This window comes from Aythya marila (assembly GCF_965140915.1).
Source record: "Aythya marila genome assembly, chromosome: 3".
In the NCBI taxonomy this organism is placed as follows: domain Eukaryota; kingdom Metazoa; phylum Chordata; class Aves; order Anseriformes; family Anatidae; genus Aythya; species Aythya marila.
In genome coordinates, this window is record NC_139044.1 from 80873030 (window position 1) to 80897459 (window position 24430).

The following is a 24430-nucleotide window of genomic DNA, read 5'->3' on the forward strand; positions in this document are numbered from 1 at the left end:
TGTCCCAGCTCTGCTGGGTGTGGCAGACATGCTGAGTACCTGCAAACATCTGCTATTTTATCCCTCTTGTCGGTAGTTAGTTCTCCTTTTCACACCTAAATCCAGATTTACAGGAGTAAATTTACACACTGCATTTACACATGTGCTTCACAGACCCCTGCTGACCCCACAAAGAGGCTGCTGGAGGCTGTTATAAGTTGGAGGCCTTAGAATACAGACTGTACTCTCTTTCTACACTTCTGCTTAAGATCATGTTTTTTCTAGCCTGTTAACCCATTAAAATTCAGGTAAAATATCGTTGTATATTGTTGTATAATCCCTTTGCTAACAGGCCTTATCATACTGCATCCAGGATGGATTGAAGGAGCTTGATTCAGGTGCATAGTTATAGCTATTTAGTGACGTGTTGTAAGGGTATCCCACAGATCCCTGAAAGCAGCAGATACAATACTGGACTTATGGGAGACCCACCTTCTGCTTACTGCTATGTGGGATATCTGTGGGTGTCTATGTCTACCTTAGCTAACTTGATTGTTTGTGAAAGCGCACTTCCCAGGAACAACACTGTTCAACATTAACAAGTTTTCAAAACTTAGAAGTTTTGGAAGGGACACTTTGCCCACCATCCTTGTGATGAATAAGTTAGTGTTCAAATCACATGCTTTCAACATGTGGAGGCCAATCATCAGCTCTGACTGCACTCTCCATCACCCTTTACTTTTTAAAAATCTTCTGGCCAAATAGTCACACCAGTTATCCATGCACACCACATGTGTCCTATTATCCTATTCCTTCTGTCTTCACCCTTCTGACTCCCCCCAGTCTAGGGCTCCTGCAGTTACATTTGGCAGGATGTGGTTTCTCTCATAGACTGAAGAACCGTGCACCAATTTGTTTTCTTAGAGCAGGGGAAGGGGTTCATAGTGCCAATTTGATACTAAAAAAAAAAAAAAAAAAAAAAAAAAAGGAGATCAGTCAAAAGAGAACAAGGAAGTCAATCACAATATGGCTGTCTTGGTTGCCTCCACACCCTGGCTGTCTCAGTTGTGTCCACACCCTGGCTGCAGAGGAGACTGTTTTGCCTTTCTTAGTGTGATCACCCCCTCATAAAAAGTGCCTTCCTTTTGCAGCAGATCAAGATTGTTAGCATTACAATGTACTCTCCCCTAGCTTACTGTAGCTCCAGGATATTCACACAACTATGCAAAATGACAAGGGATGATTATCACTCCATAGCCTTCATAGAATTTATTCATGAGGATTTTCCATTTCAGGAGAATTTTCCCTTCCAACATGCAAACTCATATTAATGTCTTTATCAGGCACAATTGAAGTTTCTTTCTAATGGTGGCTCAGCCTGATGAACAGTTGTGGGGAGTATCAGTCTAACCAAAACCTCCTTCAGGGCTACAGTGACAGATAACTTCAGCACTGGCTTGTGTTTGTACTTACCACCATTTTATGACCTGGGCACTGCCCTTACTCAAGACATTTCTTGTGATGCTAGCTAGGAATATATTGAGTATGCTTTTTTTTTTTTTCCATGATGAGATAGGAAGATCAGTCAATAAATTTATTTGTAGCATTATTACTCTTTTTATGTAAAAAAAAAAATGCCAGCTATACTAATAAGAAATGCCTCACTGGTAAAGAATCTTTTTATCACCTTCATACCATTAACAATTCAAGATGATACTGACACAAAGCACACTGCATTGAGTTGCACCTTCTGACTATTCAGAAACTAAAGCTGCGTGGCTGATAAGTAGGTCATCCATTGGAAACAAGTGTGCTCTTTCATCTGCACTGCTTGCCAGTTGGGTTTGACTTATAATGCCCTAAGTGTCCTACTCTGCCTATCTAAGGGAGAGTGTGGACATACAAAGTGGCCAGAAATCCTTGACTAATTGTTCTCCAAAGGTCTCCTTAGCCTGGAATTCATTTCCCACCCTTTCACCTTAAATAGTCCTGATGGGCTGGCTTCCTGTCAGCATATGGCTGGTCTGTTTCTCCAGGCTTGTAAAAGGGACAAAGGCAAGGGGATCTGACTGATAATCTGAAAGTAATTTGTTTTTGCCTGTGGTACTGACTTCTAGGCCAAGTATTTATTTTTTGAGGTTAAGACTTTCTGTTTAGCATTTTGAATTTATCACAAAGTAGTTAGTGCCAAAGATTAGCAGTAAGGTACATTTACATGTATGTGTGTTCCTAAATATACAAAATGAAAAACTCCACACTGCATTTGTTTAAAAGAATGCTAAGCAACCACCTTGTTCAGGTGTGCACATTTGCAGTTTGCAGTAACAGAACTTGGTCTCTCAGAACCAGGTGTACTTGGTTTCAATGTAGAAATGCATTCAAAACTAAGCTACAATTCCCAGTTATGTGGGATTCATTCCTAAACCTTGATGAACTCCAAAAGCATTAATCCTTACATTTATTCCTCCCTGTTTGGGATACAGGGAAAAAAGAGAAAGAAAGTTAAGGATGAGAGCTCAGCATCCTCTCACCTTCTTCCAGTTTCACCCTTATCCACTTATGACATTACAGCCAGCAGGAAATGCCTAAGAGGAGGCGAGATGGAATGTGCTTCCTTCTTCAACTTCTAGAGCAAACCAGTAGCGGCCAGGAATGGCCTTGGGCAAAGCATTTAAAGCGAACAGGGTTCCCAGTTTACAGTGCAGACACAGCGCACTGCAGTTAGTTATACCTTCTCTATAGAAAAAAAAAAAGAACAAACAAACAAAACCCACCCACAACCTGCATTTTCCCTTTCCAAGCATTAGCAGACTAATGAAGGCTGACAATGCGTATGTGACAGGAGCCTATTGCTTCTCTTTTACCCCATCCATGGCTGTTTATTGTGTTGCACCCAAAATAAAGGTTTCTTATATCTATCACATATTCTGCAAACCTTTCAACTGAAACAGGCAAAAAGAGCGAACCATTTATTCCTGCACACATTACTTAAGAAGGGGTAAACAGAAATTACTGAAGCTTCTATTAAATATATGCATGCTTTTTTGGGAGAAAACTACAGCTGCATTAGAACACAAGGGTATGACTTATGCAGAAATGCATGAAGTAAACCACTCTCGTTCCCCTAAAGACAGGCACTTACCTGGTAAAGAGCAGTGTGAATATATGTGAAGTTTTACCATATTTTAATTGCAGCTCTAAGAGAAGCATGAGGTGTGTTGGCAAAGCATAACTGGAACCTTAAGGTATTTATGAAAGCATATAAACTAATTAGTGTGCTTCAAACACTGACTGGGCAATGATAGCTCTTTCTGATTTCTCTGACTAAAGGGAAACACAGCATCTGCATGAATACATTCATAAGCAACCCCGCGTATGTTGTGCATCAACACAAATAGCTCTTATATAACAAAGTGCAATGTGGCAGTAGGATACGGCAATTTTCTGCAATCTCAAATGTCATTTTGTGTTCTTATTTGTACAGAGGTTTCAGCTCTTACATGTAAACCTCTATCATTTTTCACTCTAATTGGAGGTGTATAACCTAAAGCAGAATAGGAACATTGCATTAACAAACAAAACAGTTTTATATCCAGTTAGTGACAACTATAAATGACAACTAACACCAAAGCATCAGGTATTGGGTTTAGCTCTATTGTTGATACTCAGCTCTACAGAAAGGAAAAAAGTCTGGGGTCTGGCTACAGAACAAATCATCTGATAAGAATTTAAATAGGATGAGATCACAGTGTCCTCTCCCTTGCTGGGTGGAGCCTTACTGGCAGCACAGGAGCCAAATGGCCCAGGACTCTGAAGATAAGCACCACCAATCTTACCTCTGTCAGCACTTTGATGTCATAAGGTTTATTTTCAGCAGGTGAAGATTTCCTCCTCTGTCCTCGCCTGTGGCCAAACTTGCATTTGTTCCTTAGAACTTGTTCATCATCTTCAATAGTTCTCCGCACATACTTGAAACGATCTTTAAGGGCCCGTTTCCATACTGACTGCATAATTAAAGAAATTAATAAAATTCTGTCATTCCAATTTGACAATTCCTAAAGCAGGTTACTTTGTTTCACCTCACTTTATTTTATATTTAAAAAATAGTTTGTCACTAAATATAAATAAATTTTAAAAAGTTCATACAGTGGCATCAGCATACTGGTGGCTTTAGGACTGAAGGAAACAAGCACGTGTGATTATATGCCTCCATGGCTACTAAACAGCAAGGCTACTGGCACCTGCGCAGTTCCTCAAGGACCACAGTAATTCAATTTAAGGGTTAGATTTATCCAATATCACCAGGGCTGTCAGTAAAACCACAGTTCACTTTCCTTTTCTGCCTCTTACTTTTGGATACTCCCTGCACGACATCAGGTCAAAAAATTACGTGGTGGAACAGATTAGCCCACAGACACCACAGAAAACTAATGTTTTTTGACTAGTTTATTTTCCCCTGCCTCAGCACCTGACTGGTTGTGCAGCTGTGTGATGATTATACCTAACACAAGGGTTAGGTACAGACAGTCTATAGGGAAAGACAGTGAGAATTTTCCTTTTGAAGGGAGACTGCAGTAAAACACTGGATCAAACATATTATTATTAAACTGAACTTAGAGCTATTGAAGTAAGAGGGTCAGCTAAGTAGGTCCTAGTATCTGTGAGATGCCTTAAAGGGTGTAAATTCCAGCATAAAGGCAGTTCTACAATCAGATGTAGTCCCTGCCTAATGGAACCACTCATCAGAGCCAACAGCTGAAGAAGGAGTTTATGTGCTCCCTGCTTATGTTGTACTTGTGCCTTTTTCACTTGGAAACAGAAAAACAAGGCTGCTTGCTGCTTATGAGAGCTGGATGGTTGGCAACTTCCATGACTTCCTTATGGACAAACATCTGCCCAGCTGTGGTCCCAGCTGGGTGTCCTACACCAGGACACAACAGTGTTAACTATCAATACACAGGGAAGAAGTTGCAAAGCAAACGCTGTTAGACATTTCTGCAAGCAAAGCCTGCTATTACGAGTAATGAAAATGTTTCAAGGATCTGGCAAAACAACTGATTATTTTGGTTATTGAGTTGTTGTTTTTTGTTGTTGTTTTGTGTTTGTTTTTTGTTTGTTTTTCTCTTCAAGACAGGGAATGAAACAACAAAAAAAAGTGATAGGATGTGGCAAGAGAAATTCAGATAGTCATTTCATTCTCTGAAATTGGCACCAAGTTGAAACTATACTTAATGACACACTAAAAACAGAATAAATAAGTACTCCAAGCTCCTTACCAAATAGGTGTTTTTTTATTAAGCAAGGTTAAGTCTACTGCTACTAAATTCTATTTTACACCAAGTACTATAGTATCTTTCTTTGCAGCAGGAGTCTGACATGCCAGTCTTTCTCACCCGTGGACTGGTGAAAAAAAAATCACAGCAGCACATCTATGGAATCTGAGCCCTGTGTTTTTTACCTCAGCTTTTCTTTGGCAGACCAATGCAGAAGTGCCATTTCTGACAGGACACTTTCTGCCACCCACATATGGACTTTCACAGAAAGTATCCTCTCACCATCAGCCACAATCTGAGAACTGGAAAGCAAATAAACCCACTGGTATTTGAATTATGAAACTTCTGACTTGGGAATCTGGCAGAACAGAAGTCATGTCCTCACCAACTTAAACTTAATGACTAGAAATGTAACAAAACAGAAGTCTTCTCACCACATGTATTTACAGCTTCAAGTTGAGTATTATGACCCATCACTATTCTCAAAACCAGTAAGGTGTCTACACGCCTTGGAAACCTCACTTGGTGTGGACCTGAACCATTCATTAAGGCTCTTGAATGCTCTTCTAATTCTAACCTCGTGCATTTACAGTTTGATGCAAATACACCAAAATCATATGCCTAGCTAAATTTATTTGGAACGTATTTATTTTAAGGCTGATTATAAGCAAACAAAAAAAAACTTAGTGTAATGCTTCTCTGAAATATTCAACATGATATTTTAAAATATGATTATCTCAGACTGTATTAACAGCTGAAAAATTAAATATTCTATTATGTGCTCTTTGTGCTGTTTTGTCTTTTGAAAGTCTCTATTAAACTGGGAGAAGTTAGTTTGTTCTTCTATATAAGTGCTTTAAATGTCTCACAGAGTTTAAAACATTCAGGTGTTTCACCCTCCTGTCCTCAGATAAGTTAAGAGTTTTAACTAAATATATTTCTGTAAAAGGATTCTCATAAGCTTATCCAGGGCCCTTCTCACATACCTTCTTCATGAGCAGGACTGCTGAGACATATTTATTTGGTTTCCCTAACAGGTAACACCTTCTGAAAAGGATGTTTTTGTTGCATTTGTGAGCCAAAAACTTTATTTTCTATGAATACCAGAGGGGAAAAAAAAAGAGTAACAGGAAGGTTTACCATGCTTATAAGGGAGTACAAGGATTAGTTTGTGTGTATCTGACATGGGAGGGAATGGATTACACGCAGATTAAAAACAGTAATTTACTAGAGAATAATCATTTTGCATGCAGCAGTTGCATAATCGAGCGTGTCAGCAATGTGATCCTGGCTTTCACCAGGATCACAGCACTGCTGAACTCCAAGGAACGTCTTATACAGGAGCAAGGATTTACTAGCCTCTTTCTGCCTTTTATTATAAAAGCAGTTCTAGAAACTGTACAATTTCAACATGAAATAAGGTCAGTGACTCCTTCCAAACTGTTGTTTGTAATCCTTGTAAAATGAATAACATAAAATAATATCTTGCAGGAGGTCAAGAAAGTATCACACCAATTTTCTTCTGACTGCTGCAACTATGAACCTGGTTTTGTATATTAAAGCCTATTTTTCCTGTAACTACTTGAAAATATTTATTTGGTTATATTATAGACCATAAATCCAATATTCTAATCTCATGACTACATAGAAACTATCTGTATTTAATTTTTTAATTGTTAGTGTGTTACTTTAGGGTAACATTGTTCTTTGAATAAAAGGAAACATGAGAAAAATTCCTTCAGGAACCACTTTAAAGCACTTCTTTCCAAAAGCTAATCTTGGAAGGGATAGAGAAATTAATTTCATTCCAAGCGTTTGATAGACCTCTTCAGTGTGCTTTGTCTTTGTTACTTATTATTATTTTTTGGTGCTACGAAAAAATTATGAGAAATCCTAAATAATTCCTGCTTCTTAAATGACGTAGTAAATAGCCTTCTTTTTAAATTTATAGCACATAGGTAGTTTATTGTTAATCTTATTTTTAAGATTACTCTTTTAGGAGTCTTCCAGACTATATTACATTTAATATCTTTTTCAAAATGGCCAACAGAACAGAAGGATACTTTTCCCCTACAGCAAAGTTAAGTGGGAAATCATAACCAATAAAACAGAATTATGGATAACCTACTAATAAATCTTTAAACATTAAACCTTTAACTAGAACCTGTCTCATTGCAACAGGATGAGATTCATAATATTAGACTCAGTTTCTGCGTTATGAAGACTTTTTTTTTTTGATTACTTGCTTTAAATAATTTGGAGTTGCAAACAAAACATATCCAGTATTATGAAAAAAACTGAATACTCAAAGAGTTTTGCAAATAAATTTGTTCCTGTCATGAAAACACAGCTTTATTGGTACGAATTTAGGCTCTTCTATGTACATTGCTCTACGTTTTACAGCCAATCTTACCCCTTTCCGAATTCCTAATCTATTTCATTTCCATGAAAGTGTTGCAACAAAATTGCTGACATTTCCAATTTGAAGTTCTTCATTACATCAAGTTGTGTATCCTTGGATTCTATGTTTTTTGTCTGAAGAAAAAGCTAGTTTCAGAATATCAAGATATCTCAAGGGGAGAAATTTCCATTTTCTCAGTCAAAGCACAGCTGCCTGCTGGTGCCCACCCATGACATGAAGATATGCACATAATTGCAAAGAAGAACCCAGATCAGTTTCTACTGCATCATTCCAGCAACCAAGACACATCCATTTTTGGTGAAGGGCTCCAAACTGTTCCGTTTAAGAGTTAAAAAATAACTACCTGCCCCAGCAGTTTCCCAGTGTATGGCATTAAGAACTAACAGCCTCTTGCACATCTGAGCAGATTCTGCGGCCACACTTAAAGAGCCTGCTTTCCAAAGTACTTCCTCCAGCCCAAAAGGTAAGCACTTCGGTTCCTCTTAAGCATGAATTTAGAGTTTAACTGAATCTATGAGCTGGGGCATACCACAGCAATAAATAAAGGACACTAAATTAATCTCATTAACAATACAGTGAGGGAACACTACAATGTAATTACCCCAGAGTATTTTCAGTTTCTTTAAAAAAAGAAAAGCGCATGCAACTCCTCCCCCCCCCCCATCTCCCATTTCCTAAGAAATTAGGCATCAGAATACTTGACAACATGCTTTTCAGTATTCTGAATTAACTCAAATAACTTCATTAATCTACTGGCCCTGGAAACAGGTATTTCCCCAGAGGCCTGCCTTGCTGAATTGCTATGGTTGGTGTTCCTTTATCCAGCCTTACGGCACACCAAAAGGTGGAGTTCGCCCTATCAAGCCCAGGCATCAATGCACAGTTCCTTTGTAGTCCTCAGAACAAGAGCTTGCACAGTGTTCTTCCTCTCTTCCTAATGTAGGACCTTAAAACATTACATAAGTTTCATCTCCTGAGGTTTAATACTATAGCTAACATATACATAACTAGGTTTCTAGCCTAGAATTCTATTCTCATTTTACAGTTTTCTTTTTCTATTTCTAGCTATCAGTCCTCAAATAACATGCTTTATGCTTCACCCCTGAATTATTTTATTGATGGTTTTCTCAGATGCTTTCATTGTACTGTTCAAAAAATTGTAGTAACAGCTATCTAAGGATAATATATGAGTTAAATGGGTTCAAAATGATCAAAAAGTAATATTTTACTTGCATAACAAGACCTGTGATTCATTACTGTTATCAGGAACAACAATTCTATTCCTATATTAGCCTGAGGCAATTTTAAGTGAAGTACCTACAGACACTTCACTTTTTTGAGCTGCTGAAGACATCTCTTCTGTGGTTAAAGTGGTGGTTAGCTAGTAGATTTTTGTTGTTCATTTGTTTCTTTAAAAGTATTACGAATGCAGGATTGCCAATTCAGTTTTGTGCCAAGTCTCACACTAAGTAGTTATGCATATGATGATAAGGTTTGTTTTAAGCCCTTGCTGCTATAATACACAACTATTTCCAATAAATAAAAAAGTATTTATAGTCTCCATGACTGCAGAGGTGGAAAAAGTGTCTAACAGTATGTCCAAAAAAAAAAAAAAAAAAAGTAATTTGTCTTCCCCTCTCCTCCAAACTTAGCTATACAGACCTTTAGTGTATGTTTTTCCTACCTCAAGCAAGGCAATGGAGAGAAGCTTGCCCAGAAGCATTAGGCTAGCGATATTGAGAACAATTTCAGCTGCCTGGCTTACCAGTGGTGGTGTCTTCCAGGTTCACTTTCTAGTACGTGTGAAAGAAATATCAAAAGACATAGAAAGACTGCTCTGAAATCTCTGCCACACCGTGCAGGCAATTTCTGCCAGCACCACTTTTGGGATTGATACCTGGAAAGCAATGAGCTATTTCCTGAAGTATGGGTTTATAACTACCTTCAGTAAGCCTATGCTTTTGCTGCAGTGAAAGCCCTTTGAAAGCCCAGTTTAAGAACCTCTGTTTAAAAACAGTTTTTAAAAAGTTAAAGGCTGTGAAAAGGGCTTTGGAAACACCCAGAAGCACGTTCCAGCCGGCCTTCACAAAGGATGCCAAATGAAGTCCTAACATTGCCCAAGACCCAGGCAGGGGACTCCCACTGGGGCATTCAGAGAGGTCTTCTGAATGAAGCAAGGAGGGGCTGCAGCTCTTGTTTCTCCACTCCTCTTCCCCCTCTCTTTTTGAAGAAGTGTTTGTTTTCTTTACTCTTTTGCCTCTTACAATGCCTGACCTCAGTCTCATCTGAATAACCTCCACTTAATCCTCACACTTTTTAATTCTCAAAATCGTTTTGCTTTCTGCAGTAACTGTACAGATACGTATTTATGTACATTTAAAGCTAACAGTCCCCTTCGAGTCTCACAATCTTTTACAAAAAGCTATAAAAGTGTCACATGGCAAAGCAATGATGTGAAGTCAGAAGGTGAATGTTGTCCTTTGAGACGAAGATATGTATTCTAAGTCACAGGAGTAGAGGAAAAACAATGTGGTTCAATTTTACTAGTCATCTCCTTCCACTGCTTTCACATATGTCCCTGCCAAGATCCCAATCAATGTTTTTTAAAGTTTCAATAATAATAATAATTTATAAACAATGAGTAGATTGCTGACATACCTAGAATGGCAGAAACACTATATGATTTAGTTGTATATCTAAAGCATAAATGATTATAAAGAATTGCAAGAAGATAAGTCTTAAATTAGTCCACATAGAAACAGAGGTTTTTGTTTGTTTATTTTTAAGAGGTTTGGCTTCTCTTTTCTTTTAGAAAGAAAAACAAAATCACATTTACTCTAATTAATCCTTTGGGCAAAATTAAGCCAGAAAGAAGCTGTACCCAGCGAGCAACCAGGGACTTCAAATATGGTCCTCAATAATCTCAGTGTGGCTTTGAGGAGTGGATACAGCTGAATGAACCTTTAATTAATACCATGAAATAAGAATGTGATTTGGCAGGCACGTCAAAGTGAAGCTTACAGCTCTGAATAAAAACAGCATACAAGAAATTGATATCGATGTATCGATTTGCTCTGAAGTGTTATTTTCTTGTAATTGACCGGGGGGGGAGGGGGGCGGTAATTTCATTATTTTTCAAGATGGAGTACTATTTACAGTACTTACAAAGCCATTCCCATCATCATCCAGAAACGGGTATGCCTGCAGCAAAGCACTGACAACAAAGTTGTATTGCTGGCTGTTCGGATACCTGTGCAAACAAGACGGGGATGTAAAATAAATAGTTGGTGTTACTGATTGTGTTCAAGAGTGTATGCAGGCCATACTGATACATATTAAACTGTATGTTCCCAAATTATTTTTAAGACTATCAATTCGATCCAAACAAGAACTTCAAGACTTCGTGCAATCTTACTGTTGGCATCAACAGGTTTGAAGTCTTCAGCCTGCTCTATTTCAGTAAGCATATGAAGAAAAGCTTTACATTCAATTGAAAATTTACTTCTGCAGCCAATTGGTAATACCCCCCAATAAACCTATCAATATTTACTTACAGCGATCCTGCTAGGTATTTTGTCATGTCTGCTTGCAAACATTCAATTATCCTTATTCTCATACTGTGATCAGGGCATTTTTTTTCTGCTAATAAAATCTTGACATCATAAGGAAAAGCTGGCAACGTATAAGAATTTGTCCAGTGCAACATCTTACATACTGCAGAACATGATCTCAGATTTCTTCTGAAAAAGATTATATTATTGTGAACACTTCCTCTATGGCAATGCAAATAAGAAGGAAAGACAAATACAAACAATAATTCAATAAAAAGTAAAGTTACTGCTATACATATTCAAATCTTGTTCTCTTAGTTTCTACATTAAAATTACTTACAAAAACTGCGATCAAAACATATGGAATTAAAAACTTATGTCAAACACAAAATGTTAGTCAGTAAACAGTGTATGAAGTGCTAGAAAATGGTCAATAACTACAAGCAGAAGAAGTCACGAGGGACTTGCTACCATTGCAATATAACTGTATCTTCCTTTTGCAGTTTTTCCTGCAGTCCTGCTAATTTACTAATGAAAGTTATCCAAACAGATTAATAGAAAAAATTCTTATACAAGATATTTGCTAAAATTGTCCTCCCTAAGGGGAAAGCAGTGAATGGATGAGGACAGTTAATCAACTCAATGAGTGAAAACAAAGCACAAACAGCCTGTAAGTACTCACACCTACAGCCCCAAGTAGAGCCATCAGCAGTATTTACAAATGGCACACCCCAGGCAGTGTGAGCCTGAGACAGGAAATCAGCACTAGCTATCTGAAATGATTCTCTCCTCCAAAGAATCTGCCAACCCCTAATGCTGGAGGAATGCAAGGTAAAATAGAGGATAACAGAACTGTAAGTCAACCAAGAGCCACCTACAGGGTGGTTGTGGCATCCTCTGACAGCTTCCCGACTGCAGTAACCTGGAACCAATTAGTAATCTCACATGGGAGGTAACAAAGAGAGCTTAAAAGTCCTGTTACATGTATAATATCACTGCAATTCATGTTTGCTTGAATTTAAATTGCAGAGAATAATTTGAAGGCAACTAAGAGACTTACAAAAACATCAGACTTTTGCCACCTGGACACCACCCTGTGTAACCCGTTCTAGGTGACCTTGCCTGAGCAGGAATGTTGGACCAGATAACCTTCTGAGCTCCCTTTCAGCCTCAACCAGTCTGTGATTACAATAAAAATCTTTTAAAGATGCTATCTGCTAAGTGTAGATGCTTGCAAAGTACATATATACAGATATCTATACCACCAGGACAGCAGGGCTTGTCACATGTGACAGCATCTTGGGAAGACCAATGCCATCATCCCAACATCCCCCCCTTTCTTCTCCTTTCTCACAGCTGTTATTACTAAGCATGGTGCCACGTGGTGTTGGACACCCCTTTGGGCAGCCTGGGCCAGCTGTCCTGGCTGTGTCCCCTCCCAGCTAATGGGGCACCCCCAGCCTCTGAGGACACTGGCAGGGTAGCACCAGGAGCACGAAAGGTCTTGGCTCTGTGTGAGCATTGCTCTGCAATGACTAAAACAGTGTGTTATCACACGAATCATTGCTGAAAACACTTTCATCAAAAATCCAAAACAGCATCACATGAGCCTCTACAAAGAAAATTAACTCAAAACCAGACACAACTATGATGTGGAAGAAAATACTGCTGGATACAGTCAACATACCTAAGTTTTCACTACAAAAGCTCTCTTCAGTGGCCTATAGGCAGAGCCTACAGTCTTTATTAAAGTAGAATCCTCTACTTTCATCAACTTTACTGATGAAGCCAATATAGCAGACAGGGTGCTCTCAGTTACTACATACTATTTTCAACAAGCTGTCATTTAAACTAGCACAAAGTACAGTAATTTAAGATATACGGTAATATGTAGCTGAGCAGCACTAATTTCTACTGTTCTTAATAACTGTGACGGAATTACCATTTTGAAAAATGAAAAAGTTGAGCAGATTTTCAAGCAAACCTAAGACTACAAGGGCTCTCCACAGCTTCCCTCAGCCACACGTTAGTTTTCCAAATAAGTGTAGTCATTTACTTCATGAAATGAATTTTTTATTGGGTTGTAGCTGGGTTTTGTTGGGCTAATAGTCATGGTTACATGTAATTCTCCCCTCTACATTTGTCAGTAGGAGGAGAAAAAAAAAGTACTCCAAGTTTCATTTCATGCTCCAAGTTTCTCTTTAGCCTTACCCAATCCAGAGTATGTCCAAACAAGCACCGAAGATTACTTTAATCCTCACAGTGCAAGACATTTAATATTTTATTAGCTTTTGTTGAAATCATTCCTGTTAGGCTGTCACATTAAATATGTGCTGTAATATTTTAAAATTAAATAAAAGTTTATTTGAAAAGACAACTCCATTCTAAAAATTATTCCCAGAAATGATCGCTTGCAAATTTGTTCAACTAAACGAAGAGTTCAGTTAAACTATACATGCACTGTGATTTATTCAAATAGTTGAGACTTTCCCTGGTTTTGAATAACAGCATTACAGTTAGATTTAGGTACAAAAAGATGTAACCTGCTTCCGACCATACCCCTCCAGTCTTCTAGATTATTTGAGACACAATGAGAGAATTAAGATCCCCAAAGGCAAATTACTACACCTTTTCTCCTGGTTTGTGAGACTGAAGCTCAAATAACCCAATGACTGTTGCAGTCCCACTTTTCCCTTGCTGTCACAGGTCTCTACTTTTTCCTTACTGGTACTGGGAATCTTCTAACATTGATTCAAGTTATTTCAGGAAACTACAGTGATGACGTTATTCATTTTCCCTCTAGGTTTAATTTTCTCAATGTTTAGATTACTTAACTGGTAAGGTGAGGAAAATTCCTGCACAGAGAAAGCAAGACAGACTCTTTATGGTTAGCTATAGTATGGAGCTGCATCGAAAGAAGCACCTTCTCAGTAAGGGCACAAATAGTTAATGAGCTTTTGATCATTCAGATTTTGTAGATGACCACTTTCCTTCCTGCACTAAATGACAACACAGTTTCACACAGTTACACCTTTCTCTGGCTCCATTACAGGCTTACACAGCTCATGCAAGGATGTTCACTGAGACATGAAAGTTAATAACACAATTACTCATATAACCCAGCTGAAGAGAGATCGTTATATCTACTAGAAATCATTCTGATGACCTCAAAAATAAGGCTGCTGCACTGAAGAAAAAAAACTCTTAAGGAACATAAAAAGGGGCAGAATTCAAAAGATTTTCTTCAAAGACAATTGCTGTATATCTGTATGTTTAAAACACATGAAATACAGACCAACAATATTGGTGCATGGGTAATGGGGAAGCATTCTGCTTGCCCGCAGTCCGTGTCAGTAGGGCATGAAGAGGATGAGTTCAAACACTGCACTGATACATGCTGATGGTCACCCAACCTGGAGAGGGTTTGCAGCAAGTTCCACTGAGCAAGTGAATGAATGGTGGCTTGCAACCCAGCAGGCCAGTGGTGACAGTCATCTTGGAGATGGGAGCCAAATTTAATTAAAAATAAATACACCAAGAGTGGCAAAATAGAATAAGCCCAAAATTACGTGGGCACCAGCACCAATATAATGGGAATGGCCTTATTAGTATATTGGTACCTTGCAGGCCCAGATTTAATTGAACACCAAAAACATGTCCTTAACTTGTAGCAAATGAGAAGTGCAAGGCTGTCAAGGCTGGACAGAGGTTGTTATACTACTTGTGCACACAAACCTGCTCTGAACAAATGACTTGAAGTCTCAGACAGTAAGTCTGTTATACTACAGCTACAGAGCACAACTTTATAGGAAGAACAAATGTACAAATAAACATGTACTGGAGCATCACGCAAAAGCAAACATCTGGACTGCCCCACTGGAAACGGGGGGGGGGGGGGGGGCGGTTAGGTGATACATTAGGTTTGTCCTTTGATAAACAAGCACCTTGAGGAAAGGCAGAGAGGACAAAGCAACCAATAAAAGGATGGTTTTCACAGTAGTGTCAGGTATTTACAAGCAACGACAGCCTCTGTCTTAGCAACAAGACAAACACAGGGCTGCTGGGAGACTGCTAGCACTTCGATAGCAAAAAGCAGTTATTGAGGAAACGTATTTGTTGAGTTGCCCTCTGTATGCTATACTGTTGTCTTCACAAAAATGCACTTCAAGTTTAATCTTCTTGGGGGCTCAGCAAAAAGACTGCCTGTTTCACTTCTATAGCTGCTAGCTAGCAAAATGTTGTTCTGCGAGAAAAATAAAGTTATACAATAATTGCTGCAGCCAGTTACTCTTTATTTTTGTGTTTAAACAGCTTGCTCTGCTCTCTTTGTAATACTTAGTAATGCAGAAGAATATATAATAGTTGTTAGAACTGCCTACACAAGAAACTTTGAGCCAATTCATCAGCAGCAATAATTTGTAAAAGAACAAAGAACACATGATTTCATTTCAAACGAAGCTACATGCATTACTAAAGCTGTAGATGTATGGGAAAACAAAAGAAGAAAAAATTAAGCTTAAAAAAAAAAAAAAAAAAAAAAAAAAAAAGAAAGATTGGAGAGATTGGAGAAACTAAGAACCAGATGCCATAAATGTTACCTTGGCCAAAGGTCAGTCCCTTGAACTGAATATTTAAATCAAAGTCACTGAACTAAAATAACCCTTGCAAGAACTGGCTCAAAAAGTCCTTGTATGAACTGTTTTGCCACAAAATAAGTGAGGTGGGAATACCCATTAAAGGGCAGTAGAAGTTGTTCTTACTCTTAGCTTCTCTTCCAAATCTAGCCTGGCTGTTGAGAGGGTTATGTGCCCTCCTTCCCATTCTGAAGAAGACAATCCAGAGTAATTAATTTGTAGAGCTGCCCCCCTGTATTGCTGTATTTTCCTTTTCCCCACTAATTAGGAATAGAGAAGAAAATGGAAGGAAAAAAAACAGAACTGCACAGACTTTAAAACATTATAAATTTAAAACAATGAACAACAACAAAAAAGACACCTCTGCAGCTGATAAAACAAATGCCAGATTAACATGCCAAAACACACACAAAAAAAACCATCATTAATCTGATGCGGAAGAAACACTTTTTTCCATGACATTTAATGTATTCTTAGACTAAAACCAGAGTGTATGCAGTGGGGGGAAGAGAGAAATTGTGCAGAAAATCAGCTGAGTATGTATATTAGCAGAGTAGACCAGGGGTTACTTTCATACCCTAGGCTAAGAACATGTCCTTATAGTCAAACCAATTTTCTATTCCCATAATCATATTTTTAAAAGAAATATCGTATTCAACTCTTCACAACCTGTTTACAGCTAGCATTAAAATTTCTATCAGTAGCTAAAAATGCAATAAAGGAGCACTGGGGAGGTAGGGGGGGGATAATTCTGTAATTCCATATTAATCAGTGGGTCGAGTCATAGACATATTTAAACAAGAGCATTCACCTCCAAAAATAATATTTCACTAGGGATAAAGCTACTGCAGCAGTTAATGGATGCCAGGGATGCTCAATTCCATCTTAAGACTAAATCAGTTAGTTAAAACAGCAATTTTGGAAAAAGACATTTGCCAGCTTCTCATCTGACCTTTAAAGAGAAGCCCTCATAAAATTTGCTTGGGTCTTCAAGACTATAAATCATCACAGCTCCACTGATTTTCAGGGCACCTACTGCTTCACAAGGGGCATTTCCATTTACAGCTGACTTTGTTTTCCTCCTTTCCTACTTCTTTGTCCCAAGGTGAATTTGCATTGCTCTTTTGCAGTCCTTTTCCCTTAACAGGCCATTATGGGCCTTTGAAAGCTTTGTACTGAGAACATTTTCTAAAGCTGGTCTATTCTGAGCTAGGCTGATTCACACATTTAAAACTCTGAATACAGCACAAGGCAAATTACTCACCATTAATTAAAAATAAGTATCCTATGGAAGTAAGGGCTAAAAACCATCATGGCAGAAAGATTTCAGTGAAACAACCCCTTGGAATAAGCTATTAAATAAAGTCCTACGTGGTTCACTATGCCACCTTTGCTATTCCTAGAAGTCTTATGACTAACTTTTTTTTTTTTTTTTAAGTGACAAAATAGACAATTCTACAGGAAGATCTCCACTTACTGCAGAACACTGAGGCCATCAGTCACATGCTTGGGGGAGAAATGATAGCAAGGTGGGGAATAATAAGGGGAGTAATAAAGATAAGAAAACAACTACCATGGAAGAGAAACATGACTCTTCCAACATTAGCTGCCTAGCTCTGAGAGGAAAAGCAACCATCTTGCCTCCAGATTTTAAGGAGGCTCATTTTGACACGCAAGGAATATATGTGCACAAAGGGAATCTGCATGCCTACTTTCTTAAGCACTGTATTTAAGGTGCATGAAGCACATGATTTTGTATGTACCGATATTCCACTCAGTAATGATTAGTTTGCTAGAATGCTATTCAAAGATCTGTGAAAAAGGACTTTTAAGAACTAAAGAAATAAGGACAAGCCTGTATTGTGCTGTCATACAGAGAACAACAACAAAAAAACCCTCTCATCTGACCATTTTGTTTAGTTGATTCCTAGTACACTTCAAATCCTGCTGTTTTCTAAATACACCTGATTAAACCCAAACCTGACCTCCAATACTTAGGACAAATACTATGTCATTTACAAAAAACAAGTAAAATTTAGTAAATGCATTATGAACTTACTTTTGCTTTAGCACTCTTTGATCAGTTAGTCCTTCTTCATTTTCAGTTGAAGACAAATACAGTTTCTGCTCCACAGGACTAAAAGTACTTAGTATCTGCCTTTCAGTGTCCCTGAAATAAAAAGTAAATAAATAAAAATAAGTCAGTCGAGATTTGTGCAGCTTATGGAAAAAAAAAAAAATAAATAAAACCTCAAGGTGTTAAAATACTAGTGGCAGAAATAGAAAAAGAAAAAAATAACACAGAATAAGCAGGAGTTTACATGGTGCTGATACTGTCTCTTAATCAAACACAGTTCAATTACCCAACAACTCTTACAAGCTGAAAGGAAAACTATAAAAAATATCATCCAGCAGTATTCCAATTCCTACACAATAAAAAAAACTGGGAATAACTAACCACTACAACATGCTGGTGTGCATGGGGAGTGAATTACAGAATATTGCACAGTAGTTTCTATTCAGCTAGAACTTTGAACATCCCCCACTCCCTTCTCCCTTCCCCAGGGCTAAACCTATCTATAACCTTTGAGACAATTTTACATTACTCTGACCATTCTACCAGATCCCCAAACACTACCTGGTCTCCTGATTATTTGCTCAAACTCCAGTCAGTCACTTGCACCAAAAACTCCAGATAATCCACTTTGCTACATGCCAGAAATCCCTACACAAAACCACTGCTTTCTATTTCACCTTTGCATCCACCTCCCTCCCTCTTCTCCCCTTCCTGTTCTTTCTTCTTTTGCTTTCAGAAGTCAACATCAGTAGTTTTGCCGTGTCAGACAGGAGCTACTATTATGCTGTCAAGAATACATAACAATCATCAACTGGTTTTTGACTTACAGATGAGAGACACAGATGAACTTGGTGACTTCCCTAGCCAGATGCTAGAGGCTCCATACTTCCCTGGACTTTTATTTATTTATTTACCTACTATAATCGATTAGGCTTTACCCAATCATAGCTAAAGCTACAGGGGACCAGGGAACACAATTACAAGCATTCTTTAACGTCAGCACATTCTGTACAACAACATGGTCAATCAACATCACAGATTCAGTCCACCAAGAGACTCACGGGCTATTCTCCGGCCACTAACTAAACCACTTCTCAGAAAGCAGCATAAAAATTTTCTTAGTGAAGCCACCAAGGTGATATCATCACAGATTACACTACTTCAAGCACTACCGCTGGAGCCTTTCTGAGACTTGCTAGAACCTGGCTTAGGGAAAAAGTAAACATGCATTAAAGAACTAGATCTTCCACAAGTTATGACACGTGGAACTCTTCGGGGATGACATAGGTTCTTTTTGTACCTTATTTCTTCAGAAGCTGTGAACTCCAAAGATGCCCTATAAACTGTTCCAGCCTCAGCTACACTCACACATGAAATGCTATTGCTACAAGTGGCATTACTGTTTGGTAGGTTTACACAGGGAGTTTTCCCTTTTCATGAATTAACACAGCTCTACAGTACATGTTTTTTCAGCTATCTAGTTAAAACCAGAAAAATCCAGTACTTTCCATATGCGGCTCCTAGCTACAATCAAACTTGGAAGTGGAAAGCACCTTAACAATTACTTGGTAATGTCTTTGCACGAGGTCCTCATATGCACATAACAAGTAACAAAACAAAATGCTGTTCCTATGTCCTAATCTAAACTGCTGGAGACACAAGTCATGCTCAGTATTCCTTCAGAAATCCATTACTTCTGAACAGGAAGTGTTGACCCATCATAATTGAAACTCTAAGTCCAGTCAATAAATAAGGATTTTGTTCCTAGCAGAGAGAGGTGAACTAAACTTACTGAGTTAGCTAAAATGTGGACAACAGGAAGAAGAACTGGGCAGGCAGGAGTGTACCATCAAGCACTGGGGTAGCATTCACAGGGGAAATATGAAAGGGAAATAAAGCTTACAGCTTTTGGAAGCTCCACAGCAGTTTTACTGACCCACAACATAGCTAAGATGCTGCTTTCTCCCTTGCCCCTGATGCTGAGCACTGCCTCCCCTGTCCTAGCACTCACAGGGGGAGTTAATTATGGGAACTGGCTTGACTGAGAAACACCACTGCAGGACAGACAAGGTAGTTTGTTTTCACCTGGACTCTGGCACCACAGGGGAAGGGTTAGGAACATGCAACTGTGGAATTTCAGGCTCAGTTTTTGCAGTTGTCCCCAGCACAATGTTGTGTGTAATATATGCATACTATTACAGTGATTAATCCCTGAATGAGGTCAAAAGAAGTTCTTACAGGACTTTGTTCAGACAGACACATCTGTTCACCACAGAGCTACAACATTAAGATAAGCATTCCGGAGTTAGCAAATGACATTTATAGCTGCCTGTGTATTAAGACACAGTAATACAAAACTAAAAGCTATTTTTACTGCAGGAGCATCACTCTACATACAAAACAGCTTTTAATTATCTTTAAAAAAATTAACTCATCCAAAAATATGGGAGTACAGGCACTTCTGAAATGTGCTTAGGAGTTGTATGATGAGATTCTTGGCTGTGACATAGGAAGTGTTTCAGAAGCAGTAGCTTATTTACCCAACTTCCCTGTAAATAGAAGAGTACCAGTATCTTGTTCTTCAGACAACAATAAGACTAAGTAGGGAAAGATTTTGAAGTAAATTATATTCTCTAATATTTGAAGTTTCTAGTATTTTTTTTTCTTTTCAAAGTCTGCAGAACCCCACAGAAAAGAACCCCTCACAATATTGCAACAGAATGCTCTTTGTGAGACATCAAGGCCTGATCTGTAGGACTGCAAGCACAAAGGGAACAGTGACACCTGAGAAGCAGTCTAGCCAAACACACCTGGTGAACTCAAGGATCTTAATATTAAAAGGATCTTAATATTAAAAACTGTTTTCAAACTACCTTAAGTATAAGAATATGTCTTCCATAATCCCTTGCTGTACAGCCTAAGTACCTCCTGTACTTCAGATGAGGTACAGGGCCTACATGAAGAAAGATGCCTGCTTTACCTCCAGAGAAGGAGCTTCCGATGAATCGAGTGAAGCAGGAACCTTGTGCAAAGAACCAAGTCTATGACAAATCATATATTCAGAGACATCAGCTTCTTAGTTCAACTCCCTCCAAGAGTACAGGACCATTTAAACAGAGCGTTTCATAAACGCTTCCAGGAGGACAAAAGGATTTTTCTATATGAGCATTTTAGTTCTTCTTATGAATGCAGTTTGGTAAGAAGTAACCCAGTCATCACCATTTACTATGCTTTGCTTTGTACTGTGGAGTCTATGTGGAGTCAACCTAGGCGCCCTTTAAAAAAAGCAAATGCTGCAGAGAATGCTCTACTTCTACTGGGCTACTACTATGTGCCAGTGCAGACTTAGTGCTTAAGCCCTTTCCTTGAAAATATGGGAAGGGAATGTGCCCTCATAAGAAGAGCATTTTGTGCCATTGCAAATCTTTCCCTGTTTTCAGGACTCTTGAGATTGGAAGAGATGATAAGACTCAGGATGTCCCTCTTCAGCCAAGACATGAAGAAGAAAAGGGAAAAAAAAAAAAAAAAAAAAAAAAAAAAAAAAAAAAACAGAGTAAACCCAACTCCTTCCTTCCTTCCCTCCCTGCCCTCCCCCTCTCCTTCCCCCCCCCACCAAAGGGAAAAAAAAAAAAAAACAAAACAAAAAAACAAAACAAAACAAAACAAAAAAAACAGCCAAACAAAACAAAAAAAGCTATTCAGCCAAGATCTGGAAAATGCTTGGGTAAAATAATCTCTGTGGAAAAATAAGCTCTCTTATTTTACCTCTCTTGGGTAAAATAAGCTCTTTTTTGAGTAGCACACACTGGTATTATTAAATGCTTACACCTGATCAGATTCGGAATGTCCTTTGAGAGCTCAGACTTAAATACATCTATGACACAAACATTATCTCTAGCTAAATAGTGACTTTACTGTACAGCTTACAAACATTTAAAAGTAAATACCTCAAAAGCTTAATACCATAAATACAGAAGATTTCACCTAAAGTAATGGAAATTTGATTATGCTTCATGCAAGTTAAAACTTGGTCCTAGAACTGGAAGTGAACGGCAGTTTAAAATAATGGTGGTATTCAGGAATGTCGATGCTCCCTTTAAAAAATCCAAGTTATAACCATATTTTATATTTAACATGTTGTTAGAGATCATTCAGAGTATAAGAAATAGGTGCAACTTACAGCTGTAAAGATAGTAAATGTCAGTTTTAAAAGATTATGAGAAGAATACAGCTTTAGTCTGATATATTTTATGTGATGTTATGTACAGACTCACCCACTGATTGCTGGAAGTATTGGAGAAGCTGATTCACAGTAATATGTAAAGGGTTCTGGCCCATTCTTTTGTTGCTGGTATTTATTAATCAGGTCCATTAGCACTGCCTGGTGTCCAATCTTCTTCACCAGCTGCTGTACCATGCGATCATTAAGAGCCAGAAGAGCTGCTCCACTTACTTCTTCTTCTGCAGAGTGAAGGGGATAGGAGGATAGCAGTTATGGGGGATGCAATTTAGAGTCGCAGTAACATAATTTATGCCTGAAAACATGATGATGGAAGATAGGTCAAAGGCTTTCTGTTGTTGTTGTGTTTCTTCAACTGATAAAAAGAAGTTTCAGCTACTGTGCTTTCCAGTGCCAGAATTTCGGTCACTGGCCAGGTACCTTTCTGTACAAAAATGCTACATCAGAAATACACACGATCAGTGAACTATTTCAATGCATAAATCAGGCCTTGCTTTGACTACAGCAGACTTATTGTTAATTAAGGAAAGTAAGCTTTTTAAGGTACACAGCAAACAACATCTTCATACAACAATTCCTCATACTCTCTTGCAGAGTGTTTATATACTCAGACATAACACATTTGGATGCTACAGATGCATTATTTCAGAAGATTTACACAATATAAAATAGGCCCTGTTAAGCCTGTTACACCACCAGATTTGCTTCTGGAAGGTGTACCTATTTATATGCAGGCTTAATCTCACCCCCAGCATTCCTTGGAGACTTCATGATAAACCTGCACTCTTATTTTGATCTATCTGTTGCATGTCAGTCCTCTCCCTAATAGATTCCTATTGAAGTCTTAACTTAGCGTAAATGTAGATAGATACATATACACATTCCCAAAACAAGGTAGGCAATACCAATTAAAAACATAAAAGACAAACAAGAATGCTTACCACGAAATTTAGGAACTAGTTCTTCCAAATTCCTCTGTCTGAGCCAGTTGCAGACTTGATCAACCGACCAACTTTCCATCTTCGGGTGTCACAGTGCTAAATTTCACTGTGAAGCAAAAAGATGATTATTTTTACGCTGAACTCTGAGCTAAACTCCAACTGCAAGTAGAAAAAAAAAATCCACTCTGCAAATACTGTTATATTTACATGTTCTTAATAAAGTGTGAGAATAATCCAACTAATGCCTGTTGCAAGTGGCAGCTTCCTCGGATCCCTCTTTCTTCACCTCCTCTCCTCTTCCTGCCTTCCCTCTGCTCTCAGAGGCAGCCTCATCCCTTATAAAACACGACCTGCTCCAGCACCATTAACACCCAGCTTTCCACACAGAGAGGAAAAACGGTGTGAAATTCACCACCACCACCACCACCCTCATCGGGAAATGGTTGACATTTTACAGAGAGAAAAAAATAAATACATCGGGTAAGAGTCTGTCACATATATGTTGGTAGCACATCAGGCACGTTAACCCCCTCAACACCACCGATAGCTAGCAAAGCGAATACTTAACCCCGGTTACCGGTAATTAGGGGCAACACTCCTGGGAAGCTGGGAACACAGGGAAGGGGAGGGGAACGGAGGAGGCTACTCCCCTGGCATTTGCTGGTGGCACCCCTCAGGCCCCAGCCTCCCTGGGACACCACAGGGCGGCACAGGAGAAGGGGGTGATTGACCCCACTTGGCTGGGGTGTTGCTCAGTGTGTGCACCCAACGCCTACCAGTGCTCCTTCCCCAGGCAACTGCTGGGGACTATGCTCATCCTATTCTGCCAGCTGCTTGGCAGCAGAAAACTCTCTGAGACTGCTTTTCTCATGGACATAATTTAGCTCTGCTACATAAAGGAGCACTTGATGCTCTGTGTCTTGCATTCTGCAGCATTAAAGAAAATTATTCAAGCAAGTTTTTTAGATGAGAACATGAGTGTCTGGCATTGTTGGCCGAGCACTTCCTTGTTTAAAATAACGTCCACACGCATACCCTGAGCCTTCTGTCAGCTCCTAAGACAACATGAGGGTTTGCCCACGCAAACCTCATCAGGACCTGTTCCACTGCACTACCAAAAAAAAAAAAAAAAAAAAGAGAAACATCTTTTCCATTTTCATCATTCGACAGCAGAGATCCCCCAAAATAGATGCACTCAGATTATGTGTTTGTGCTGGTACACTTCAGCAACTTAAAAGGGTTAAGTTTAAGAGGAATGTCTTTCTGAATTACATGAGTAGATTTAATTTGATATGACAACAGTAGCCATACAA

The 24430-nt window shown here is 38.7% G+C and overlaps 1 protein-coding gene across 1 annotated transcript in view; it reads right to left on the minus strand.

Annotated features, from left to right (window-relative positions):
* Positions 1 to 23196, minus strand: part of SAMD3 (sterile alpha motif domain containing 3) — a gene marked incomplete at both ends in the record, with an annotated part of 36226 nt that extends 13030 nt beyond the window's left edge. The window contains 6 exons of the mRNA XM_082756180.1: positions 3816 to 3979; positions 10836 to 10924; positions 11229 to 11414; positions 17919 to 18029; positions 22211 to 22397; positions 23118 to 23196. Coding sequence (XP_082612306.1) covers positions 3816 to 3979; positions 10836 to 10924; positions 11229 to 11414; positions 17919 to 18029; positions 22211 to 22397; positions 23118 to 23196 — 816 coding nt within the window. The remainder of the gene's footprint in view (positions 1 to 3815; positions 3980 to 10835; positions 10925 to 11228; positions 11415 to 17918; positions 18030 to 22210; positions 22398 to 23117) is intronic.
* Positions 23197 to 24430: the final 1234 nt, after the last annotated feature.